Source organism: Sarcophilus harrisii, chromosome 6 (genome assembly GCF_902635505.1).
Source record: "Sarcophilus harrisii chromosome 6, mSarHar1.11, whole genome shotgun sequence".
NCBI classification, from domain to species: Eukaryota; Metazoa; Chordata; class Mammalia; order Dasyuromorphia; family Dasyuridae; genus Sarcophilus; species Sarcophilus harrisii.
Window position 1 is genome coordinate 188,109,830 of NC_045431.1, and position 25,525 is coordinate 188,135,354.

At 33.6% G+C, this 25,525-nt stretch overlaps 1 protein-coding gene across 3 annotated transcripts in view; it reads left to right on the forward strand.

Annotated features, from left to right (window-relative positions):
• LETM1 (leucine zipper and EF-hand containing transmembrane protein 1) overlaps positions 1-25,525 on the forward strand; it is an 85,744-nt gene that overhangs the window by 23,507 nt on the left and 36,712 nt on the right. For all 3 annotated transcript variants that reach the window (XM_012552379.3, XM_031942469.1, XM_031942470.1), the window contains one exon: positions 10,482-10,935. In XM_012552379.3, the coding sequence (XP_012407833.1) occupies positions 10,482-10,935 (454 nt within the window). The remainder of the gene's footprint in view (positions 1-10,481; positions 10,936-25,525) is intronic.

Here is a 25,525-nt window from a genome sequence, read left to right on the forward strand (position 1 = left end):
TCTTTCTTGAATCTGTTTTCCAGGTTAGGTGTTGTACATTTTCTTCTATTTTTTTAGCTTTTTGATTTCGTTTGTTTATTTCTCATTGAGTCATTCATTTCCATTTGTCCAATTCTGATTTTTAGTGAATTGTTTTCTTCAGTTAGCTTTTTTACCTTCTTTTTGTATTTGGCTAATTGTACTTTTAAAAGACTTGTTTTGTATAATGGATGTTTTTTTTTCTTTTGCCAATTCCATTTTTTAAGGAGTTGTTTTCTTCATTATGTTTTTTTCTATTACATCAAACTAATTTTTAAATGAGCTTTTTTCTGCAGTCAATTTCTGTATTTCCTTTTCCAAGGTATTGGTTTTCCTTTCAGAACTACAGAGAAGATTGTCTTGATCTTCCTCTACAGGGCAACAGGGGCTTCTCACTCACAGTGCTGGTGCTGCAGCCTTCCTTACTGTCCCACCTATTATGTTGGAGTGCAGAGGTTCACAATTTGCTTTCTGTAGGTGCATTTTGTAAGTCTCACAGCTATTCTGCTGATCTGGCCTTCTGAACTAGGACAGAGAAACCAATGCTGCTGTAGTTGGCTAAGAGCCTCTTGCTAGATTCCCTGCGCTGAGCCTCTGTGTACTGGGCTTGCCCACTCTGCACTTCGCTGCACCATGCCTTCTATGGACTGCATTCCCCCCTGCCCAGCTGAAACAGACTTTTTTTAACCTGAAAAATTAGTATACTCCGAATGTTTGTAGATTCTGTCACTCTTAAATCTGTTCAGTGGCTTGGTCTAGTGTTGATAGAAAAATCAGAAAGATCTCAGGCAATATCTTGTTTATTCTTTGCCATCTTGGCTCCTCCCATTGACAAAACAAAATTCCAAGAGAGAAAATTTATTTAAAAAAATATTTTTGACATGCTTAAAAAATTTTAAGTTCTAGATTCTATTCCTCTTATTCCTCTCCCACCCACTGAGAAAGCAAACAATATGTCCGTGTGTGTGTGTGTGTGTGTGTGAAGTCATACCAAATGTATTTCCCATATTAGCCATATCACCAAAAAAAAAAAAAAAAAAGAAAATAAGACAATTATACTAAAGTTGGCACTTAAGAATTCATTATGTTTCTCTAGAGATCTCTTTAATCTCTTTGGGATTACACCTAGAACTATTGCTGGATAAAAGGATATGCAGCTTTTTAGTTCTTTGCGTATAGTTCCAGATTATTCTCTAGAAAGTTGGACCATTTCACTGCTCTTCCAACAGTTCATTAATGCATCTTATTTTTCCTCATCCCTCCATTATTTGTCATTTTTGATATGTATAAGGTGTGTTTTTTGTTGTTGTTGAGGCAATTGGGGTTAAGTGACTTGCCCAGGGTCACACAGGAAGTGTTAAGTGTCTGAGATCAAATTTGAACTCAGGTCCTCCTGACTTCAGGGATGGTGCTCTATGCATTGTGCCACCTAGCTTCCCCAAGGTTTTTTTTTTTTTTTTTTTTAAATTAGACTCCGTCCCCTATATATTTGAAAAATGAAACTTTTATTGGAGAAATTTGCAATAAAATATTTTTATTTTACTTTTTTTCCTATGGCATCTGTTAGCAAAATGTAGTTTCCTTGATTATCTCTTTCAGTTAGACATATTTTTACGCGTGCTTTGACTCATGATCTGTATAACATCAACCATGTTCTCCATGGTTGCCATCTCTGCCCTTTTTATTCAGTTGAAGCAGCCCTTCATTTCAACTCTGTGTTTAACTCTTTTCAGAATTTTCTTACATTGCTCATTTCTTTTTTCCCCGTTTTATTTTCCCCTAATTACACATAAAGATAATTTTTAGCATTTTCAAAAATTTGAGTTCCAGATTTTCTTCCTTTCTCTCATTTTCCCCTTTTGAGGCAATACACAATTTGATATAGGTTATAATTGTGCAATCATGCAAAACATATTTCCATATTAGTTATGTTTTCAAAAAAGATGGCCACTAAAAGAAAAAAAAAACAAAAAGTTAAGTGAAAAATAGGATGCTTTGATGTGCATTCAGACTCTATTCTTTTTCAGTATTTTCATCATGACTCCATTTCTTTTCTCAATTTTTTCTCATCCATTCTTTAACTCTTCTAGAAAATCTCATTGAACTTGGCTCTATTTAGCATTTTTTAAAAGATTATTAAAAAATTTTTTTTAAAAAAAATTTGACAATAGCATTTTTTTTTCAAAATACATGCAAAGATAGTTTTCGATACTGTATCATCCTTTCAAAACCTTGTATTCTAAATTTTTCTCCCTCCGTTTCCTTCTTTTTCCCTAGATAGCAAATAATGTAATATAGGTTAAAATGTGAAATTCTTCTATGCATATTTCCACATTTATGCTGCGCAAGAAAAATTAAATTAAAAAGGAAAAAAAATGAGAAAGGGAAAAAAAAGCAAACAATTAAAAAAAGTGAAAATACCATATTGTTAAATTCATTCCACAGTCTTCATAGTTCTCTCTCTAGGTGGAGATAGCTCTCTATCACAATTATTGGAATTGGCCTGAATCACCACACTGTTGAAAAGAGCCAAGTCCATTACAGTTAATCATCACATAATCTTGTTGCTGTGCACAATGTTCTTTTGGTTTTACTCACTTCACTTAGCCTCAGTTCAGGTAAGAGGTGTCACTGCATTTTTAACATTTGCTGCATTGGTGGTGTGATAGAGTCCAACAGGAGAGTTGAACAGATGTTGGAGAGAACTTTTACAGCTTGTCCAAGAAAATGTCCGGGGCTGGAATACCTTCCATAAGCCCTTTGCATTTGTGGGTCTTTGCTATAATCTGGCAAGGATGGCTTCACTATCCTTTCAATTAATTAATTAATGATTAATGTTTTTTTGCTGAGGCAATTGGAGTTAAATGGCTTGCTCAGAGTCGCACACAAATAACAGGATGGGTCAGTGTCTGAGGGTCAGATCCTCCTGACCCTAGGGCCAGTGCTCTGTCCATTGGGCCATCTAGCAGCCTCCTCACTATGCTTTTTAGAAGGAGTTTTTCAAGGGTCTGTTGTAGAAAGGAAACGGCACCTGCAGCTCAGCCCATTGTCTCTGGACAAGCCTTGTCTTTACCATTCTTTTTCATGAATCCTAGCCCCCAAATATAGTCTGAGATTTTGTAGAACCATACCAGTTTCTAGAGGAGACTGTACCCTCTCTCCCTTTTTTTTCCAACCATGCATTGAATATAGACAAATCTGTAGTTCAGCTGAGAGATGGTAGCAATTGTTTTCAGTTGTGGCTAGAAACTCTGAGATTCTGCCTTCTCTAGATTAATGTTTTTGTGGTGGTCAGTAGAGCCATCTCTTCTAACAGCTTTTCTCCAGCCTTTAGTGATGGAATGGGCATCATTTTAAGGGGAAACACTTTAATTTTAAAGGACCAAAGTCTCGTCCCTTAACTTGGATACCTGGAGAAGAGAGTGAGACGAGAGGCCTTGCCTCTCTCTGCCCTGCTGTCATGCAGATGTCACCCTCCTGATGTTCGCTATGCTCTTTGGGAGAGAAACAACAAGAAACATCACTAAAAGGGGTTTTGTTGGGGAAACAACTTCTCTCTTGCGATGTTCTTAGTGTAGGAATTCTTTCCACCAATTCATGAGATAGAGATTTTGCTCAGAAGTCAGGAGGATGGTTCAGGCGCCACCTCTCTGACCCTTAGGCAAGTCATTTACATTTGCTGGGACTCTGGCTGCTTCATGTAGAATGATGGGGCTGGATTGGATGACAACAGGAGTCTAAAGATCCTGGAGAACTGCCAGTGGTCACAGACACAGTAAGTATCAAAGGCCTCATCATTTGAACTTGGGGCTTTCTGATGCCAAGCACTTAATAGTCTATATGCCGGCTCAGTATCTGGTTTAGTATTAATGTATTTCTCTGCTTGGGGGAAACTCTAAAGAATATCAGTTGTGTATGCTTAGGATAGCCCATAAATACAAGACCCAGGAATTTTAGGGCTGTTGATCTCTGGTGAGAAGAGATAGAATGCAATTTTCACTTCTGTGAAAGATGTAAGAGCCTTGACCTACCTTGCACATACCTGAGGTATTTCTAATATCTCATATAATTCCCAGGGTGAGGCAGAAGAGTTGGTGTACATTTTTAACTAATTCCTCTGATATACTTTCTGATTCTCTGAAGGATATGGTGGGAAAGCAGTATCAATCCAAATTAGAGTTCCTGATTTGTCACACAGTTTCAGATTGATTTTCCTACCTAGGTCTGGGATGGCCTTCTAAGGTGTTTATGCTGTAGTTTCAATAGTTAAAGAATTCATGAGACAGGGCCACGTTTTATTTTTACTTAGTAAAACTTTATTAATAGTATGATAATTTTATAGGCATTTAAAACTATTCAAAAGAAAACATTTTTAAATGACCTGTGAACATAAAATTGGCAATTATCATATCTATTCCTTAAAGTAAGGCTGTTAAACATTTCCCTTCATTTATTTTTAATATATTCATTAGATTGAATAAAACAGTTCTTTTAAAAAGTCTCTTATTTAGAATGACCTTTGTTATAATTAGATTGAATTAGTAAAATTTTGACTGCCACTTCTCAGGCTTTCTTCAACAAAAATACTTTTGCTGTTCTTTATATTTCCTAGTTGAATAATTAATAGATGTTTTCTAAATCAAAACTCTTTGATTAAAATATTAATACTGTGATCACTAATTATGAAACTTTAAATGAAACTTCAGTGATAAGAACTCTAATAATGATTTGTTATAAAGAAAGGGGCATTTAATTTTTCCCAACCTCAAGTATCTTAAAAAATAAAATTTTTAAAGAGATACATAGTGAGACTTGATTGTAACTTTGAATATAGTTGGTTGCTCAGTTCCCTCTGTGACCCTAATAGATGTTATCAGGTTATCATAGAGAAGATGAGTCTAAATTTATTTTTCTTTAGATTTTACTTTTAGTTTAAAAAAATTATCTGAAATAGCCTTTGATATATTGAAATTTATTTCCTCATATCTCCTTCAAGTTAGTATTATGGTAGGTAGCATAAAATGTGACCATTAAAATCAGTGAAAAATGATTATAATCATGATTCTTGCAAAATACATTAAATTGAATCTTTTTGCAGGCCTTCATCTACTGTACTTCATGATCCATGTTGCATAGCAGCCTCATATTTTGATTAAAAATTCACATTGAAGTGCTGAATTCTGAATCTGTGGCTTAGCGATAAGATTAATTAAAAATTAATTTCATTATAAGGTTTCTATTGCATTGTAGGGCAGTGGCAGTGAACAAATTTTAATCATTAGAAAGCCTAAGGTTCTCTAAATATTTTACAAATTACTTCTCAACTTTTTAAAGAAATTGATAACATCTGATGAAAAAAGTGCCACATTCTTTGAAATTTAAATATTTTACTCTTATAAAAACTAATTTATAGTGTTTTAAGTAGAAATTTCATTATTTTTGTTAACAGGTAATAGAGAATCGGCGAGTATACACATTCAAATAAGTACCCTGAATAACAGAAATCATGACAGTCACTTGACAATCACTAATTAAATTTATGTGAAGTTTATAAAAGCTGTTCCTCACATTAGTGGAAGCCTATATTTCAAAGAAGTAAAAGGAAAAAAGGCCTCATATTTCAAAATAGTTTTAGCAGCATTTTTGTAGTAAGAAAAAAACAAAAAACAAAATGGACATCCATTAATTGGAAATGACTGAATAAATTGTGGAGTATTTATGCATATATACATTCATATACGTACACACATCCCCATTCCTGATATGAATAGGTTTTCAGAACTTTGAGCCCTCTCGTGTCTAAATTCCTCTGTGTCTATTCTTCCTCTGTATCTCATTTGTATGATGCAATTACTATTTTTACTTTAACTCTGTCTCAATCTTTCTGTTGTTGATGTCAACCTTAAACATATAGTATACATTTCTCATGTTAAAAAAAAAACAAAAAAACAATTTGTCCATATTGAGTTCTTGAAATTAGTCTTTGGTATTGATTCTTATATGTTAAATTTTCTATTAAATTCAGGTTTGGTAGAAAGTTTTGAAAATCTGCAAGTTAATTGAATGTCATTTTTTTCTTGTTTAATATTATAGATAATTTTGCTGAATATGATATTTTTGGCTGCAGGCCTAGTTCTTTTGATTGTTGCTAGATATGATTCCAAGGTCTGTGGTGTATTATTGTGGCTGCTGCTAAGTTCTGTAGAATTCTAATTGTAGCTCCAATGTATTTTGAATTGCTTCTTACAAAATTTTCTCTTTGATGTGGGGTTTTTGAAATTTGGCAATAATATTCCTCGGTGTTTTCCACAAAGGATCTTGTTGAGGTGGTGATCAGTGGTATTTTTTCATTCCTACTTTTCCCTCATGTTCTAGAACTCCAGGACCATTTTCTTGGGTTATTTCTTGCATTATTGTTTTTTGGTCATAACTTTCGGGCAATCCAATTATTCTTATAATTTTCTCTTCTTGTTCTGTTCTCGAGATGTCGTTTTTCATATGTTTCACATTCTGTTCTGTTTTCTCATTCTTTACAATCTGTTTTGTTATTTTGTGGTCTCATAGCTTCACTGGCCTCCCCTCCCCTATTCTAATTTTCAGAGTTATTTTCATCTTTGAGACTCTGTATTTCCTTTTCTTAATTGATTAACTTCTTTTTTCATAATTCTGTTTTTCTTGGATGGTTTTTTATCTTTTATTTTTCTTCAATGTGTCTCATTTGATTTTTAAATTCTTTTTTGAATTCCATAAACTCTCTCTGGACAAGGACCCATTTCATGTTATTCTTTGGGGTGGAAGTTTTTTTTTTTTTTTTTTTTTTTTTTTAATTGTCTTCTAAAGATGAACCCTGATCTTCCCTGTTCCCATAGTAAGTTTCTATGGTTGGGTTCTCTTTACTGATTTTTTTTTTTTTTTCAAATAAAGAGATATTAGTGTAAGCAACCCTGATGGGGGGGAGGGAGAGGAAGGGATGCCTCAAGCTTCTCTCCAGTTCTCCACTCTGTTCAGGAACCCCAAACCAAGAGTCTCACCCTTCTGCAAATGCCCACAGCTAGCAGCATCCCTGCCCCATACAATCACCAGCTGCTGATTCCTTCTTACTCAGTATGTTCCCAATCAGCTGAGGTTCACTCAGTTTTCCTGGACTCTGGTCTACAGACAATATCCAGGAGGTGAATATCTCTTTGATTCCTGCTGAGGCTCCACTCATATCTTGGACTCCCCATAAGACATTTCTGAGGAATGTGCCTGGAGGTATTTGCATTTTATTCAGATTAATTCTGGGCCTGAGGTCTTCCTGTTCTGCCCCAAATCTTGTGGATTTTTCACCAGTCTTTGTTCACCCTGAGGTGCAGATTTGGTCTATTTGTGTGTAAAATCTGGAGAGCTTGAAATTTACCAACCTATTCCACCATCTTCCCAGAATCCTCTGATGAGGAAAAGACTTTTAAAGCATTATGAGTGTTAATAAGCTATAAATGTGAAACTTATGGGTGTGTGTGTATGTATTTTAAACAAGTTTTTGGTCTTTTATTCTTTGCTTTTGAACATAATTTTTCCATTTTTATTTATCAATAACTTGTGACCAATTTTGCATGGAGGTCAAGTATCAAAGTACTAATTGATTTCACTTGAAAGGTTTAGAAAGTGTGGTAAAATCTGTAGGCAGTGTATTTGGATATGTCAAAAACTGCCACATTTAGCAGGTAAGAGAGTCTGGATTGGTGAGAGTGGGATGGGGTTGGGAAGTGCTGGTCTTATGATACTAACTGATGAGTAGTTGAGGAAGATGAGACTGAACCATTTATACTTAACTGATTATACTTTGAATATAATTCCCTAGTGTTAAAAACTTATAAGCATTTAAAAGCTTTCAAACAGGAATTTTATCTTTTATTCCAAATTATGGAAGGAAAAGTCTCCCCCCCAACACCCCTCCCCCCCCTTTTTTTTTTTTTAAAGAATTGAGTTAGGAGGATATTTTGGAGGCTAAAAGGTTCATAAGAATCAGACATTTAGTTTTTACTTAATTGGCTGTAAAATTTGTACTTTTGGGGGTTGAAGTTTAGGAGGAAGAGGAAAATCTCTTATTTAAATGTAGATCAATCCCACAATCCTGTCTTCCTTGGTATCTTAGCTTAACCAGCCAACCAGACCACTTCTGTCTATTCTTTTTCTTCTAGTTTTATAGAACCAGCAATTCAAATATTTGTAAACAGGTCACCTTGGAGGCTAGAGACTACAAAATGTCCTTTTAATAGTATAGATATGGTATTTTTATGGTAATAGAAAATGATTTATTTCTTGACTCAAGAAGGGATTTTCAGGGTAACCTCAAACAGTTAGTTAGTATTTAGTTAGTTGTTTTCTTAACTGATTTTTAACATTATTTGGTTAGAGCCACTTTACACAGGTATTTTTTTTTTAAAGAAAAATATCAGAAAACATTTTGCTTACATATCAAAAACTGATGAAAGAAAATTCAAATATTTCCCAATTATAAAACAGCCACATTAATTGGGCAACAAGTAAAGAATTTAAAGAATCCAGTCTTAGGTGGCATCTAGATGGCGTAGTGGATAGAGCACCAGCTCTGAAGTCAGGAGGATCTGAGTTCAGATCTGGCCTTGGACACTTAATACTTCCTATTTGTGTGACCCTGGGCAAGTTGCTTAACCCCAATTGGCTTAGCCAAAAAAAAAAAAAAAAAAATGCAGTCTCAGAATAAGAATCTTAAATACTTTAACATAAAATAAAGCAACTCCCAAAGGAAACAACACAATATGAAATGGATTTACAAGTGAATTCTATCAAACATTCAAAGAATGAACCTTTCCAGTATCACAAACTGTTTATAATAAGAAGAAAGAAGAAATATAATAAGAGAAAGAAGAGAGCCTACTAAGATAATTTGTGTGATGAGTAAGTTTCCCAGTGCTTGTCAGGGAGAGAAAAAACAGGAAAAGAAAACTAGTTCACTATCTTCTTTTTTTTTTTTTTTTTTTTTTTATTTAATAGCCTTTTATTTACAGGATATATGCATGGGTAACTTTACAGCATTAACAATTGCCAAACCTCTTGTTCCAATTTTTCACCTCTTACCCCCCCCACCCCCTCCCCTAAATGGCAGGATGACCAGTAGATATTAAATATATTAAAATATAACTTAGATACACAGTAAGTATACATGACCAAAACATTATTTTGCTGTACAAAAAGAATCAGACTCTGAATTATTGTACAATTAGCTTGTGAAGGAAATCAAAAATGCAGGTGTGCATAAATATAGGGATTGGGAATTCAATGTAATGGTTTTTAGTCATCTCCCAGAGTTCTTTTTCTGGGCATAGCTAGTTCAGTTCATTACTGCTCCATTAGAAATGATTTGGTTGATCTCAGCCTGAGGATGGCCTGATCCATCAGAACTGGTCATCATCTACTATTGTTGTTGAAGTATATAATGATCTCCTGGTCCTGCTCATTTCACTCAGCATCAGTTCGTGTAAGTCTCTCCAGGCCTTTCTGAAATCATCCTGTTGGTCATTTCTTACAGAACAGTAATATTCCATAATTTTCATATACCACAATTTATTCAGCCATTCTCCAACTGATGGACATCCATTCAGTTTCCAGTTTCTAGCCACTACAAAAAGGGCTGCCACAAACATTCGTGCACATACAGGTCCCTTTCCCTTCTTTATAATCTCTTTGGGATATAATCCCAGTAGTAACACTGCTGGATCAAAGGGTATGCACAGTTTGATAACTTTTTGAGCATAGTTCCAAACTACTCTCCAAAATGGTTGGATTCGTTCACAACTCCACCAACAATGAATCAATGTCCCAGTTTTCCCACATCCCTCCAACAATCATCATTATTTTTTCCTGTCATCTTAGCCAATCTGACAGGTGTGTAGTGGTATCTTAGAGTTGTCTTAATTTGCATTTCTCTGATTAATAATGACTTGGAGCATCTTTTCAACTAGTTCACTATCTTCAAAGAATATCAGTAAATCTGGGGCAGCTAGGTGGTACAGTGGATAGAGCACCAGCTCTCAAGTCAGGAGAACCTGAGTTCAAATTTGGCCTCAGACACTTAACACTTCTAGCTGTGTGACTCTGGGCAAGTCACTTAACCTCGATTGCCTCAGTAAAAAAAAAAAAAAAAAAAAAAAAAGATATATATATATATATATATATATATATATATATATATATATATATATATATAAAATCAATAAATCTGAAGAAATGTGTGGGTTATACTAGATAACCTTTAGGTTTCTAGATCTAAATCTTTTATGGTTGTTTTAGAAATCTTTTTTTAGGCTATAATATATCATGGTATAGAGATATATTTTGACTGAGTAATGGTGTATTTCAATTCATAGAACATATTTAGTTTTTAGATCATAAATTAAATTCCTTGATTGCTCACTGTTTTCTTTCTCTCTTTTTTAAAGGAATATTAAGTTTGGTTGTTGCACTCATGTCCACCCTGTTTACATTTCCTTCAAAAGTAATCACTTAAATTGTTGGACTAAAAGACCTGAACAGACATATATGGTAATAAGATCTTCTGAATCATGGACGCCTCTTTCCAGTTTGCACTCTCTGAAACCTCCACACATTTCTGTGCGGTGCTTGCATTCTTCTTGTCCCCTTCAAGATGACTCGGTAGTAGAAAAGTCCCTGAAGACTATTAAGGATAAAAATAAGAAGCTCGAAGAAGGTGGACCAGTCTACAGTCCCACTGTAGAGGTGCCTGTGAAGAAATCAGTTGTTCAAAAGGTTGTGGATGAGTTGAAGCACTATTATCATGGCTTTCGGTTGTTGTGGATTGATACAAAGATTGCTGCACGGACACTTTGGCGAATTCTCCATGGTAGCACCTTATCTCGGAGGGAGCGGAGACAGGTAACAGGGAGTGAAGATCTTTGATTACCCCTTCTTTGGTTTTGCTTGATTTTGTTGCTTTAAACATTTTTAAATTTGTGAATTAGGAACAAAGAAGTTATCCTTTATGAGGACAAATTTATGGTTTTCCTTGCATGGAAAAAATTTCCTACTCTCCTATCCTTTTCTCCCCTTTCTTTTTTAAGTATAAAGTTTTTTTTTTTTTTTTTTTTGGCTGAGGCAGTTGGAGTTAAGTGGACCTGCCCAGGTTCACACAGATAGGAAGTGTTAGTGTCTGAGATCAGATTTGAACTCAAATCCTCCTGACTTCAGTAATGGTGCTATATCTACTATGCTACCTAGCTGCCTGTTAAGTATAAAGATTAACATTTTGAGAGTTAATTCAAGGTAATCTATAGGCTGGGGCCTTTCTAGATGATTGGGCTAGATGGTGGAAGACAGATTCCTTGCTTGAGTATCTTAGAATTAAATGCTTCATTGCTCTCTTCTCCACTTGAAGAAAATAAGCTTATTTTCTCAGCCTATTTATTGTGGAGGAGTGTTCAAGGAGATTCGTTGAATGTATTTTGTTAATGTTTTTGAAATTGTACAAAATATATGTAGAATTATGAATAATTAGTTATCATTGTTAGTACTTAAAAAGGAAACAAAATTAAGACACATTTAATACCCCTAAATTTGATTTTAGATATATTTTAAACTAATTATATATAATAATAATAGTAATAGTCACATGTTTAATTCTCTAGATAAAAGCATTAATAGAATATGCTATATTGTCATAACATTTTCATTGAATGCTATAAAAGGATTTATCTGACAAATATATTGGATTTTTACCAACAATTTTCATATCTTATTAAACTTGTAGAAGAAAAAAGAAAAGCATTTTCTGATCTGTGAGAACTACTTAGATTGTGATCTTTTTCTTGAAAATAGTCTAACAGTAGGAGACATAGGACAGATGAACTTTGTGTACCCCCAAAACAATAGAGTTGAGACTTTTGTGCAGAAGAGGCAGGATATGCAGATTTGTATTTTGTTACATGCAAGTCTTGGACTATTCAGTTCTAAGAATATTTGTTAATTTGTTGATTACTTGAAATCTAATGAAACATTATTTTCATTTGGGTATTTGGAATAAAAAAGAAAAGCTTTATGAATTCCAAATTCTTTCTATAACTGTGTGTGCACAAGCACAATTTTTGAAAAGAAAATAATAGAATGCTTTGTTCAAATATCATGTTTAAAATATTTAATGGCCTTTGTTGGTTATAAGTTTTGCATTTTTTATTATGCCTTGTTAAAAAAGAGTAGGGTATTTAATTATTGTCTATAAAAATGTGACTTCTAATTTTGCTTTTCAGATTTTAATAGGTTTTTTTATTTGTATGATTTTTTTTTTTTATTTAATAGCCTTTTATTTACAGGATATATACATGGGTAACTTTACAGCATTAACAATTGCCAAACCTCTTGTTCCAATTTTTCACCTCTTACCCCCCTCCCCACCCCCTCCCCTAGATGGCAGGATGACCAGTAGATGTTAAATATATTAAAATATAACTTAGATACACAATAAGTTGTATGATTTTTTTTTTCAAACAGCTTTTATGGAGGAGCAATGGCAAAATATCCAAATGACCAATTTTAGGTAGAAAATTTAGTTTTGAATGATTTAATAATAGGCCTTTTTTTTAGGTGTAATTCATACCATTGAATAGTTGGGCATATCAGAATTATAATATTGAGCATTTATTTTTGTCAGTATATGTTTTCTTTAGCACATTATGTTTTGAGTCAAGTATTTATTGATCTATGGTTTAAATTTAGCATCAGTACTGGAAATTATATTTGTATTTCATAATTACTGACTGGAATAACATATAAGACTAGTTAATCTCAGTAGATGCCTGCTTTATTGAAGAATTCAAAATTGAGGTTTTAATGTTGGGTGCATAAATGAAAACTTTTAAGAATATATAGTGTATTTTTTACTATTTTTTTACTATGATTACTTAAAAAAAATCTAGAATTATGATGTTTTTCCTGAAGTATTTCAGTTGGAAACTTTTAAACAGTAAAGATCAAAGTAGTGGTATTCTTAGGACAATTCAAAGTAGCAGCAGGAAACTCTGACACAATGAACCCTTAGAATTTAAGAATCTGGAGAGTCAGACAGATTGACAGCAAATTAGTGTGTAATGTCTCCAGGGTTTTTTTGTTTTTGTTTTTGTTTTTTAGATCAATGAAGTAACTAATTAGTCTTAGCATTTAGAGTATTCCAGCTCACTTATTCACGTCTGAATAAATGATTTTTTTTCATTTATTTCTGTGCAAGTCTAGTAAATAGCATAGGCTTTGAGAATGGTGAGGAACTGAGCTGCTGCCTGGAATTTTTCTCCTCACTTTAAAATTGTATATTCATTGCAAGTCAAGATTTGATGCCTGATCAGAGATCACCTCTGAAGGGAAAATGTATCTAGAAAAGAGTAACATTAAAATAATTGTAGTTGTGCATTGCAGACCATATGGTGTTTCTTGCCTTTTTTCTGGGAAGTAACTGGCAGCTCATTATATTGTCGGCCAGCCTTTTGTCTCCATTTTCAGAGACATGCCTCTGCTAATGGGAAGTATCCTAATAGAGTGAAAGTGGGGAAAATGCTGTTAATATATGTTAGATACTTAGTATCAAATGATAAATTCATAGTTCAGAAAATAATGGCAAAGAATTTTTTGTGAGTCTTGACATTAAAAATATTTTTATCACTGTAAGAAATTTTATTTTCTAAATGGAGAGTCAGAATCCAAGTTTTAAGAAAGGAGACATTGTCAAAAATCTATTTTTTAAAAAATTAAGTATTCTTTGCAGAAGATCACAAATAATTGTCAGTGTATATGGAAAACTTTAGAATTAAAATAAACCGGAGAGATAACAGTACAAGTTTTTTTCTTCCAGTTTTATATATGAAATAACAGAGACTCCAGAGAGATGAAGTGATTTGCCCATAGTTGCTTTCTTGATGGGTAGCTAGCCTGGAGTCCAGGGTCTTTGATTCCACCTCTGCTTCTTAGGATGTATTTTTAGCTCAAAAAGAATCATGAATTGATCACAAGATGACTTGGGAAATTCCATCATTTTGTTCTCTTCTGCTTGAAATAGAAAAAGATGGTAGCATAGAAAATGATAAAGTAAAGACCTGGGTAACATATCTGTCCTGGAGCCATTGTCTGCTAACTAGATTTTTTTCCTTAGGTTAGGAAGTGAATGCAGCATGTATGAAACTCATCTGCCATCTGTTGTTAAGTGACAGACATTTTGGAATGTAACTGTCTCAACAATTTGAATAATATCTAATATAGTGATATGGATACTATAAAAAGTAAGAAAAGAGTTTGAACAAAATGTCAGTAATTATAATACTTGTAGAAAAAGTTATCTTTCAGTGTCTTATTGTGGTGCAGTGCAAAATCTCTATCAGGTTTTGTAAAACTGAAAAGGCTTTCAAGTAGGTCAAGTGATAGATTGTACTTCTGGTATCTGAAGACCAGTCTGGCTAAATTTGAACAAATTCATTAAATGCAGGACCGTAGAGTAATGGTTGCTTTCAGCCATGGCATCTGATGAAAATTCTCAATTAAAGGCAGAGAAAACTTTCAGTCTTTGTCTGTAGAGAGAATATCTATCCTGATGAAAGAACAAAATTAAGAGAAAAATCATGTAAAAATTATGATGGGCTAAAGTTCACATGAGGCAAAACAGGTTTATTTTTTTCTTGTGCTTCATGATGAAAAGATTTTTTTTTTTAAGTAATAGCTTTTTATTTTCAAAATTCATGCAAAAATAGTTTTCAGCATTCACCCTTGTAAAACCTTGTGTTCCAAATTTTTCTCCCTCCCTACCCTCTGCTTCTTTCCCTTAGACAGCAAGTAATCCAGTGTATGTTAAACATGTGCAACTCTTCTTCTTCTTCTTTTTTAAATAATTATAACTTTTTATTGATAGAACCCATGCCTGGATAATTTTTTACAACATTATCCCTTGCACTCACTTCTTTTCCTACTTTTCCCCTCCCTCCCTCCACTCCCTCCCCCAAATGGCAAGCAGTCCTATGCATGTTAAATATGTCACAGTATATCCTAGATACAATATATGTGTGCAGAACCAAACAGTTCTCTTGTTGCACAGGAAGAATTGGATTCAGAAGGTAAAAATAACCCAGGAAGAAAAACAAAAATGCAAACAGTTTACATTTCCCAGTGTTCTTTCTTTGGGTGTAGCTGCTTCGGTCCATCATTGATCAATTGGAACTGAGTTAGATTTCTTTGTTGAAGAAATCCACTTTCATCAGAATACATCCTCATACAGTATCGTTGTTGAAGTACATATTGATCTCCTGGTTCTGCTTGTTCACTTAGCATCAGTTCATGTAAGTCTCTCTAAGCCTCTCTGTATTCATCCTGCTGGTCATTTCCTACAGAACAATAATATTCCATAACATTCATATACCACAATTTACCCAACCATTCTTCAATTGATGGGCATCCATTCATTTTCCAGTTTCTAGCCACTAAAAACAAGGCTGCCACAAAGATTTTGTGTACAATTCTTCTTAAACATATTTCCACATTTATCATTCTGTACAAAGAGAATCAGATCAAAAAGGAAAACAAATGAGAGGAAAAAAAATCAAGTAAACAACAAAAAAAGGTGAAAATATTATGTTGTGATCCACATTCAGTTCCTATAGTCCTCTTTTTGGATGCAGATGGCTCTCTCCATCACAAGTCTGTTGGAGTTGGCCTGAATTACCTCATTGTTGAAAAGAGCCAAATCATCAGAGTTGATCATCTACATAATCTTGTTGCTGTGTACAATGTTGTCTTGGTTCTGCTTACTTCACCTAGCATTAGTTTATGTAAGTCTCTTCAGGCCTTTCTGAAATCATCCTACTTATTGTTTCTTATGGAATGATAATATTCCATTACATTCATATACCTTAACTTAATAAATCATTCTTCAACTGATAGGATCCATAAAACAGGTTTTTTTAAAGAAGCCCCACAGAAAAATGCCGCCAAATGACATCTTAGATATAAATTGCTTGGATAATCTGAAAGCATTATATAAATATATTTATATATTATACAACTAAGCCTAAATGTTATATAAATACAATTATATACAACTATTGTTACTTAGAATGTCAATATGACCATTATTTAAAAAAAAAAAAAAGGGTGTGGAAATTTTATTTGTATTGAGGAACATAAGAGGTAAATATTATTTTGCAGTTACATATACATAGAATGAGGCTTTTCGTGAAAGTTCTTAAAATTTCTTTTCTCTTTGACTTCTCTAAAACAGGAGAAACATTCTGGGCTTAATTTGGAGAATAATAAAGTTTCACTTAAAGAGTATGGCAAGAAATTATTTTTAATGAATTTTGGAAAATCAAAAGTAGTTCTCACCGTGTCACAAAGTAATATTGAAACTGATACACAATAGTTGTAGTCAATATGGGAAGTATTATTATAGACAGAAATAGCAGTAGTTAACCTTAAATGGCTTCCTGAGTTAGCTTTGTCTCTGTATTGCTGCAGTGGATCAGTACTTCTAATTTTTACCTATTTTTACCTACAGATTTCTATGCTCTGTTTTCTCCCATCCTTGTTTTTGATTGTTATTTTCCATACGTCTTTGATTTTGTAACCTTGAGATCTGTTTCTTGGTATTTTTGGTGACATTAAATGCCAATCACTGATTATTGGATAATGATAATTATTATTATTCCAGTGTGTCTGACTGTCCTAGTTCACATCAGGCAGGAGATATGTACTGGAAGAGAGAGGCTTTGTTACCTTACTGTCTTCCTGAGATCTTAGTTAAGATCTTTTATTTTTTTCTTAAGATAAAATATTGTCAGTTGTGGTGGGGAGCATCTTGAATTCTATCTTCATCTTGATTTCTTTAGCCTCTTAATTTTTCTTAGATTTTATTATTGAGGAGAATTTTATTCCTCAGGTAGAGTATTAGCTGTTTTCAACAAAGACTTAAGTTAGATTTGACTAAAAATAAGTATTTGTGATGACAGACATGAGATTCTTGTCAGCTTTGGCAATTTCCCTGAATTTTAGACATTCATTTTTTCTTAATTTAATAGTGTTTTATTTTTCCAAATTCATGTAAAGATAGTTTTCAACATTCACCTTTGCAAAGCCTTGTGTTCCACAATTTTCTCCCCCCTTATCTCTTTTCTCTCTCTCCAAGACAGCAAGCAATCTGATCTAAGTTAAACCTGTGCAGTTCTTCTAAAGGTGAAAATACTAGTTTTGATTTGTATTCAGTCTCCATAGTTCTCTCACTGGATGTGGATGACAGTTTTTGTATGATGGGTTTTAATGAAAAGAAAAATATTTTGCATATTGGCTTGTTTTATTTCAAGGGATAACAGAATAGTAATCTGCTTGAGTTGGTGATTTTTTGAGTGAATTCTAGATATTCATTCAGCAGATACCTACTATGTGCCTGCTAAGTATTGTTTTAAACATTAAGACACATAGAGACAAAAATGAAATAGTCCTTAGCTTACATTTCATTGGCCGTTCCAGTGTGATGCACATTTCTTTTTTTTTAAGTTGTTTGGAAAAGGACAACATGGATTTGCAAAGCCTTGGTTAGTTGCTTAAAGTTAAAAATGTTTCTGTTTTATTTTCTTTCTGAGTAGCTTGTATGTTGGGAACTACTTTTGGTTTAAGGACTTCCATGGGTAAAATTAAAAAGTTAAATGTGGATTAATATATGTTCTTAAGTATTAACTTTTTCTGGCTTTTGAGATTTGTTTAACTTAAAATACAGCTAACTAATTTAGTTTTTAGCAAATGATCACAGATTACCTGATCATTCATAGGATGCTTATTACATTTAAAAAAAAAAGATAATGTGATCAAACTGATTTTTCTCTTTTGATATAGACTAATACACGGTCAAATGATAAAATAAATATTTATAAACTACTATTTTGTGTCTGGAAGTTAATTACATTACATTGTTAAATTGGTCTCATCTGAAAATTACTTGTGACAAAGTATATGGTCTCTTTTCAGTTCTGAGGCACTTTAAACTTCCATTATTAAACTAAACCCTCAGGTTTCTGGAATGGGCAGAAAAGGAGCCTAGTCTTTGGCTACAAACAGCTCTTTATGATCCAGCAACAAAGGAATTTGTTAGAGCAGAGCTGAAGCTCACACCTGTTAATACTGTGCTGGAGGTTTTGCTCTGTAGAACAAAAGCACTTTCTGTGTGATAATGATGTTAAAGAAATGCTGGAGTCTTTTGGGATAAGCAATAAAGTTTAAAAGAGCTAAGAAAAAAGGGACAAATAAATGGGGGTGATCAGGAACACCTGGAGGAGCTTTGACATTGGAAGAGGAGGAAGACGCTTATAAAGTAGTAGAAACAAAGTTTTGTGGGGTGAAATAGCCACCTGTGCTACCCCTCAAAGGACTTTGAAGGAACAAGGTATCTCTTCCTGCCTTTGATAATAGCCCTGTGACTGCTGAGAAAGACAAAATATTTCCCTATGTAACTGGAAGTGATACTAGAAATCATCAATGCTGTGCCTCTTTGACCCCCAGAAGGGATTGATGTACATGATTTCAGCAGTGTGAGAGGCACAACCGTGTGCAAATGTCTTGAGTGTGGTGACAGTCCTGGAAACTACAAAATGCTTTGTAGATTTGTGTAGTTGGGAAGACACCCTATAAATACAAATAGCTCAACAGAAACTCCCTGGACGTGATTCCTCTATATATCTTTCTGTGTTCATTCATTCTTTTTTCCTTCTCTTTAATTCCAGAGGATATGGTCCTCTGTTTCTTACTTAGCTCCTTCCTCTGGCCTATAAAATATATTCAGGTCTTCCCTATCTCCCCAATCCCAAATCCCAAATATCTCTGAACTCTGTTCCCAGTTCAAGGGATCATCCTACCTCTCTTCACCAAATTTCTAAAAAGAGTTGTTTCTACTTTCTGTTTATACTTTATCTCCCAATTCCTCAGCTCCTGGAAAAAGGTAAGTTGGAGCCAAGTGACAAAGGAATTCAAAAACTACTCAGAGGAGCTTATACTTGATTTTGGAATAAATAGGAAGCCACTAGAGTTTATTGATTATGGTTAGGACACTGCTGTTTATGAGGTTAACTTTGGAAGCCATATGGAGCATATATTGGAATATGGCAGAGAAATTAGTCTTGGAGAATTTGAGATGAGAAGTGATAAAGGTTTGTAGAAGGTGGTAGCCATGTGAATAGAGAGGAGATGGATATGAGAAATGAGAGAAGTTATGGAGGGTTAGAAAGATTTGGAAAATGATTGACTCTAGGAAGAGTGAGGAGTCAAGGATAACATTGAGGTTAGAAGTGTTGCTTGTACCCTCAATAGAAATAGGCAAATTCTGAAGTGTAATAAACTTGATGGGAAAAATAAGATGGCATGTTTTGTACATGCTGAGCTTTAGTTACCTTTGGGACATCATTTTGAAGTTATTAGGGAGTTGGAGACTTGAGACAAGCTTAGGAGACGAGCAGCCCATAGGGCTGGGCAAATATGGATCTAGGAGTTATCTGAATAGAAGTGATCATCAAGCATTGCTAGCTGATGAAGTCACAAAGTGAGAAAGTGTAGAGGGTCCCAGGATATATCCCTGAGGTAGACTCTCAGTTAAGGGGCATTATATTGTTGTATAATGTAGACAGGAGTAGAACCAAAGGAAAAGCAAGGCCAGGAAAACTTTGAAAGGAGAGAATATCCAGGGAATACTGGTCGACAATATATAAAGTTGGAGCAGTTGAGAAGGATGAGGATTGAAAAAAGTCCACTAGATTTAACATTTAAGAGTTATGTGTAACTTTGGTGTTTGTTGAGTGTTCAGGTTAGAAGCCAGATTACAACAAGTTTAAAAGTGAAAAGAGAGGAAATTGAAGAAATGAGTAGATAGATAATTGTTGCTCCTAGGAATTGTCTATGAAGAGAATATATGTGTGTGTGAAAGAGAGAGAAGAGATATATAGAGAGAAAGAAAAAGAAAGAAAGGGTGGTAGGTGCTAGAAGATTAAAGATGACAATTTTTTTTAATTTAATATTTTATTTTTGCCTAGTTAGATGTAAAACAATTTTTTGCATGTTTTTAAAACTTTGAGTTCCAGATTCTCTCCCTAACTCTTAACCTCCCCCCATTGAGAAAGCATATGTGAAGTTATGTAAAACATTTATGTAAAAGTCAAGTTGTAAAAGAGAACATAGATTCCTTCCCCTAAAACCCAAGAAAAATAAAGTTTAAAAAATATGCTTCAACTTGTATCCAGACACATTCAGTTCTTTCTTAATATGAATAACATTTTTCTCAAGTCCTTCAGAATACCTTTGGATCACTGTATTGCTGAGTATAGCAAAGTCATTCACAGCTGATTATTCCACAACATTGCCATTATTTTGTTTTCAGTACATTTCGTTTTGCATGAGCTTGTGGAGGACTTTTCAGGTTTTTCTGAGAGCATTCTGCTCATTTCTTTTCTTTTCTTTTTTTTTTTTTTTAAATTATTATCCCTGTTTTATTTTATCTGATAGCTTTTTCTTTTTTCAAATACATGCAAGGATAGTTTTTACCATTTACCTTTGCAAAATCTTGTATACTAAATTTCCCTTTCCCCACTCCTTTTCCCTTTCCTAGGCAGCAAGAAATTCAATATAGGTTAAATATGTAAAATTCTAGTAAACATATTTCCATACTTATCATGGTATGTAAGAAAAATCAGATCAAAGTGGGGAAAAACCTCAAACCCAAGCAAAAAGCAATAAAAAAAGGTGAAAATACTATGCTTTGATCTACATTCATCTCTCTGGATATGGATGGCTCTCTCCATCACTAGTTTATTGAAGTTACCTTGAATCACCTCTTTTTTTTAAATTTAATTGCCTTTTATTTACAGGTTATATGTATGGGTATATTTACAGCACTGACAATTGCCAAACCTCTTGTTCCAATTTTTCCCCTCTTTCCCCTCACCCCCTCCCCCAGATGGCAGGATGACCAGTAGATGTTAAATATATTAAAATATAAATTAGATACACAATAAGTATACATGACCAAACCATTATTTTGCTGCACAAAAAGAATCAGACTCTGAAATATTGTATAATTAGCCTGTGAAGGAAATCCAAAATGCAGGTAGGCAAAAATATAGGGATTGAGAATTCAATGTAATGGTTTTTAGTCATCTCCCAGAGTTCTTTCACTGGGTGTAGCTGGTTCAGTTCATTACTGCTCCATTGGAACTGATTTGGTTGATATCATTGCTGAGGATGGCCAAGTCCATCAGAATTGGTCATCATATAGTATTGTTGTTGAAGTATATAATGATCTCTTGGCCCTGCTCGTTTCACTCAGCATTGGTTCGTGTAAGTCTCTCCAGGCCTTTCTGAAATCATCCTGTTGGTCATTTCTTACAGAACAATAATATTCCATAATATTCATATACCACAATTTATTCAGCCATTCTCCAATTGATGATCTCTTTGGGATATAAGCCCGGTAGTAACACTGCTGGATCAAAGGGTATGCACAGTTTGTTGAATCACCTCATTGTTGAAAAGGGCCAAGTCCCTCAGAGCTGATCATCACAAAATCTTGTTGTTGCTGTCTACAATATTCTCTTGGTTCTGCCCACTTCACTTAGCATCAGTTCATGTAAGTCTTTCTAAGATATTTTTTGAAATCAGACTGCTTATCATGTCTTATACATTATATTCATATACCATAACTTAACCATTCCCTAATTGATGGGGATCCATTCAATTTCTAGTTCGTTGCCACTACAAAAAGGGCTTGCTGCTACAAACATTTTTGCACATGTGTGTCCTTTTCCCTTTTTTATGATCTCTTTGGGACATAGACCCAGTAGAGACACTCCTGGATCAAAGAGGTATGCACAGTTTTATAATTCTTCATAGTTCTAAATTGTACTCCAGAATGGTTGGATCAGTTTACAACTCCACCAACAATATATTAGTGTCCCCGTTCTCTCATATCCTTTCCAACATTTATTATTATCTTTTCCTGTCATCTCATCCAATCTGAGAAGTGTAAAGTGGTACCTCAAATTTGTCTTTATTTGCATTTCCCCAGTTAATAGTGAATTAGAGTATTTTTTCATATTTCTAGAAATCACTTTAATTTCTTCCTCTGAAAATTGTCCATACTCTTTGACTTTCAATTTGGGAATGGATTTTTTTTTTTTTTTAAATTCCAAAAGCTTTGCATTTTTCAAAATACATGAAAAGATAGTTTTCAACATGCAAAACCTTGTGTTCTAAATTTTTTTCCCTCTCTTCTCACCCCCTTCCCTTGACAGCACATAATTCAATATCGGTTAAACATGTGCAGTTATTCTAAACATAGCTCTACATTTATCATGTTGCACAAGAAAAATCAGATTAAAAAGGAAAAAAAATGAGGATAAAAAAGAGCAAACAACAACAAAAATGGTGTAAATACTATGTCATGATCCACATTCAGTCCTCATAGTCCTTTCTTTGGATACAAAAGCCTCTCTCCAATCACAAGTCCATTGGAATTGGCCTGAATCACCTCATTGTTTGAAAGAGCCAGGTCTGTCAAAGTTGATCAACACAAACTTGTTGTTGCTGTGTACAAGGTTCTCTTGGTTGTACTCACTTCACTTAACATCAGTTTATGGAAATCTCTCCAGATCTTTCTGAAATCACTCTGCTGATTGTTTCTTATAAAATAATAATCTATTACATTCATAGACCATAACTTATTCAGCCATTTCCCAACTGATGGACATTTACTCAGTTTCTTGTTTCTTTAATGGCTTGTATTTTTATAAATTTGGGTCAATTCACTATTTTTAGAAATCAGGCCTTTATCAGAAACTTTGGATGTAAAATTTCCCCCCGCCCCCCTTCTGTTTTCTGCTTCCTATCTTGGCTGCATTGGTTTTGTTTGTACAAAACTTTTAAATTTTAATGTAAAAATTATCCATTTTCTATTTCATAATGTTCTCTTCTTCTTTGACCATAAATTCCTTCCTTCTCCACAGATCTGAGAGATAGATTATCCCTTATTGTCCTAATTTGCTTATAGTATTACCATTTATGTCATGAGCTTATTTTCAACCTTATCTTGGTATAGTTGTTAGTTATTATACTATTTTCCAGTTTTCCCAGCAAATTTTGGCAAAGTGAATTCTTCTCACAGAAGCTGGAGTCTTTGGGTTTATCGCTTATATTAGCTTTTATGCCCAAATCATATACTCATCTTGGTATATGTTCTGTGCATATTGAGTTCTGCCTAGTTTCTGTCAGAGTACTTTTCAATTTTTTCAGTGGTTTTTGCTAAATCATGAGCTTATTCTAAAAGCCGAGATCTTTAGGTTTATCAAAACTGTGTTCAGTTGATTCTCTAGGTTTCATTGATCAAATCATTCTACTTCTTATCCAGTAACAAATTTTGATGATTAACAGTAATATATTTTGACATCTGGTATTGTTAAGAGTTCTTTCCTCTCTATTTTGTTCATTGATTTCTTGTTATAATCTTGATCTTTTGTTCCTAGCTCTTTAAAATATTATAACTAAACAATTTTTGTAACAACCTTATTGAAGCATATTGGTACTTTGGGGTCCCTTTAAATTTTTGGTTATTTAATTGTTATTTAACCTGCATCTGTGTATTTTTTTTTTTATTTTTATTTATTTATTTATTTATTTTTTTTTTTATTTTTTTTTTTATTTTTTTTTATTTTTTAATTTAATAGCCTTTAATTTACAGGATATATATACATGGGTAACTTTACAGCATTAACAATTGCCAAACTTTTTCATTTTTTTTTCCCTTTCCCCCCCCCCCCACCCCCTCCCCTAAATGGCAGGATGACCAGTAGATGTTAAATATATTAAAATATAACTTAGATAATCTGTGTATTTTTTAAACTGTATTTCTTATAAGTAATAAACATAGATCTTCAGAAGCATCAATGAAGATTAGACAGAAGTTTAGACAAAAGTTAATCATCATTTTCACTTACATTTTATTTTATAGTTTTTATAGTTATTAGGATCATCTTGAAATTAATATCCAGTTAATATAATAATGAACAATAGAAAGCTATCCTTATTCTAGATGTCATATTTCTATGTTTGGAAAATTCCTTAATTTTTTCTTTTTCTTTAACATTAATTTTTACTTTTTTTTTCAGTTATCAGGGAGTTATTACTGATTCAAAGAATTTATAAAATATTTTGCTTACCTAAAAATAGATATACTTTTGAACCCCCTCAAGTCCAGCAGCTGTCACCTGAGTTTTAACACTGTTTTAGGTTGTGAATTCTTTGTTTCATAATAATACTAAGGAAAAGAAAACAAATGTATTTAAAGACATGGTTGTATTCCCGAAGTAAAATAAGTAGTGATTTTATTCTTCAAGTAGAACTTCATCTCAGAAAATCATATCATTGTTTTTTCAGGACTTTTCTTCCTCTTGAATTTCTGAGATTCTGCTTGGGTTTAAGAATTTCATTGACAATATTTAAATTTTGATATATTGACTCTGGAAAGCAAATTATTTATTGAACTGCATGCATTGTTCATGGCAGGCTAGAAATTTTCTAAGACAATTGTTCTGTTTAACTACCATCAAATTGGCACTTTTACCAGATTGCAGAGACTTGTTGCAAGCTGAGCCTGTGGTACATTTATTTCCTACTTCAAGTTTAATTTACTGCCATCATAGTCTACTTAGGCATCAACTCAGCCATTCTAGTCTACTTGTACCATTAATTCGGGGTTCTCATAGATGCTTTCTGTTTATCATTTATACTTCTAATACCTACTCAAGTATTCTCATTTCTGCCTGTATATCATAGTAGCTTGAATCTCATTAATCTTTCTTCTTGGCTTAGAATTTTCTTTTTAAAATGTTTCATAGCTTATTTGCAGAAACTGAAAATACATATTTCTCAAGGATTCCCCTTGAGCAACAAATTCTTTGTGGTGTTTATTTGAGAAATAACAGAAACACTTGAATCAAGATCATTTAATGTTAATGCAACAAGAAACTCAATGTCTCAGAGTTCTAATGATGTGAGGAAAAGAAAGAAAAGCACTGTTGGTAGCAACCTCTGGAAGCATGTGTACATAGTAGATGTTAAACCTTACTTCAGTCATCAACCATGTTCCAAGTCTCCAGCACCAGTTGAGTTTTAGAAATGGAAATTGTGGAATCTAGATCATCTTTTACAACATTAGGTGTTGAGTAATTATCTTTAAAGCCTACTATATGTAATTATCTTTAAGGCCTATTTTTTCCTTTTTTCCTTCTCCCTTCCTTCCGTTCATGACTTGACTTAAGACAATTGGAGATAAAGGTCATGCATTAAGTGTCTGAAACTGGATTTGAACTCGGGTCTTCCTGACTCCAGGGCCTGTTCCTCTATCTTCTGCATCATCTAACTGCCCCAAGGGTCTTGGTTTTCAAAAACCCTTGAATAGAAAATGGATTAGTCTTAT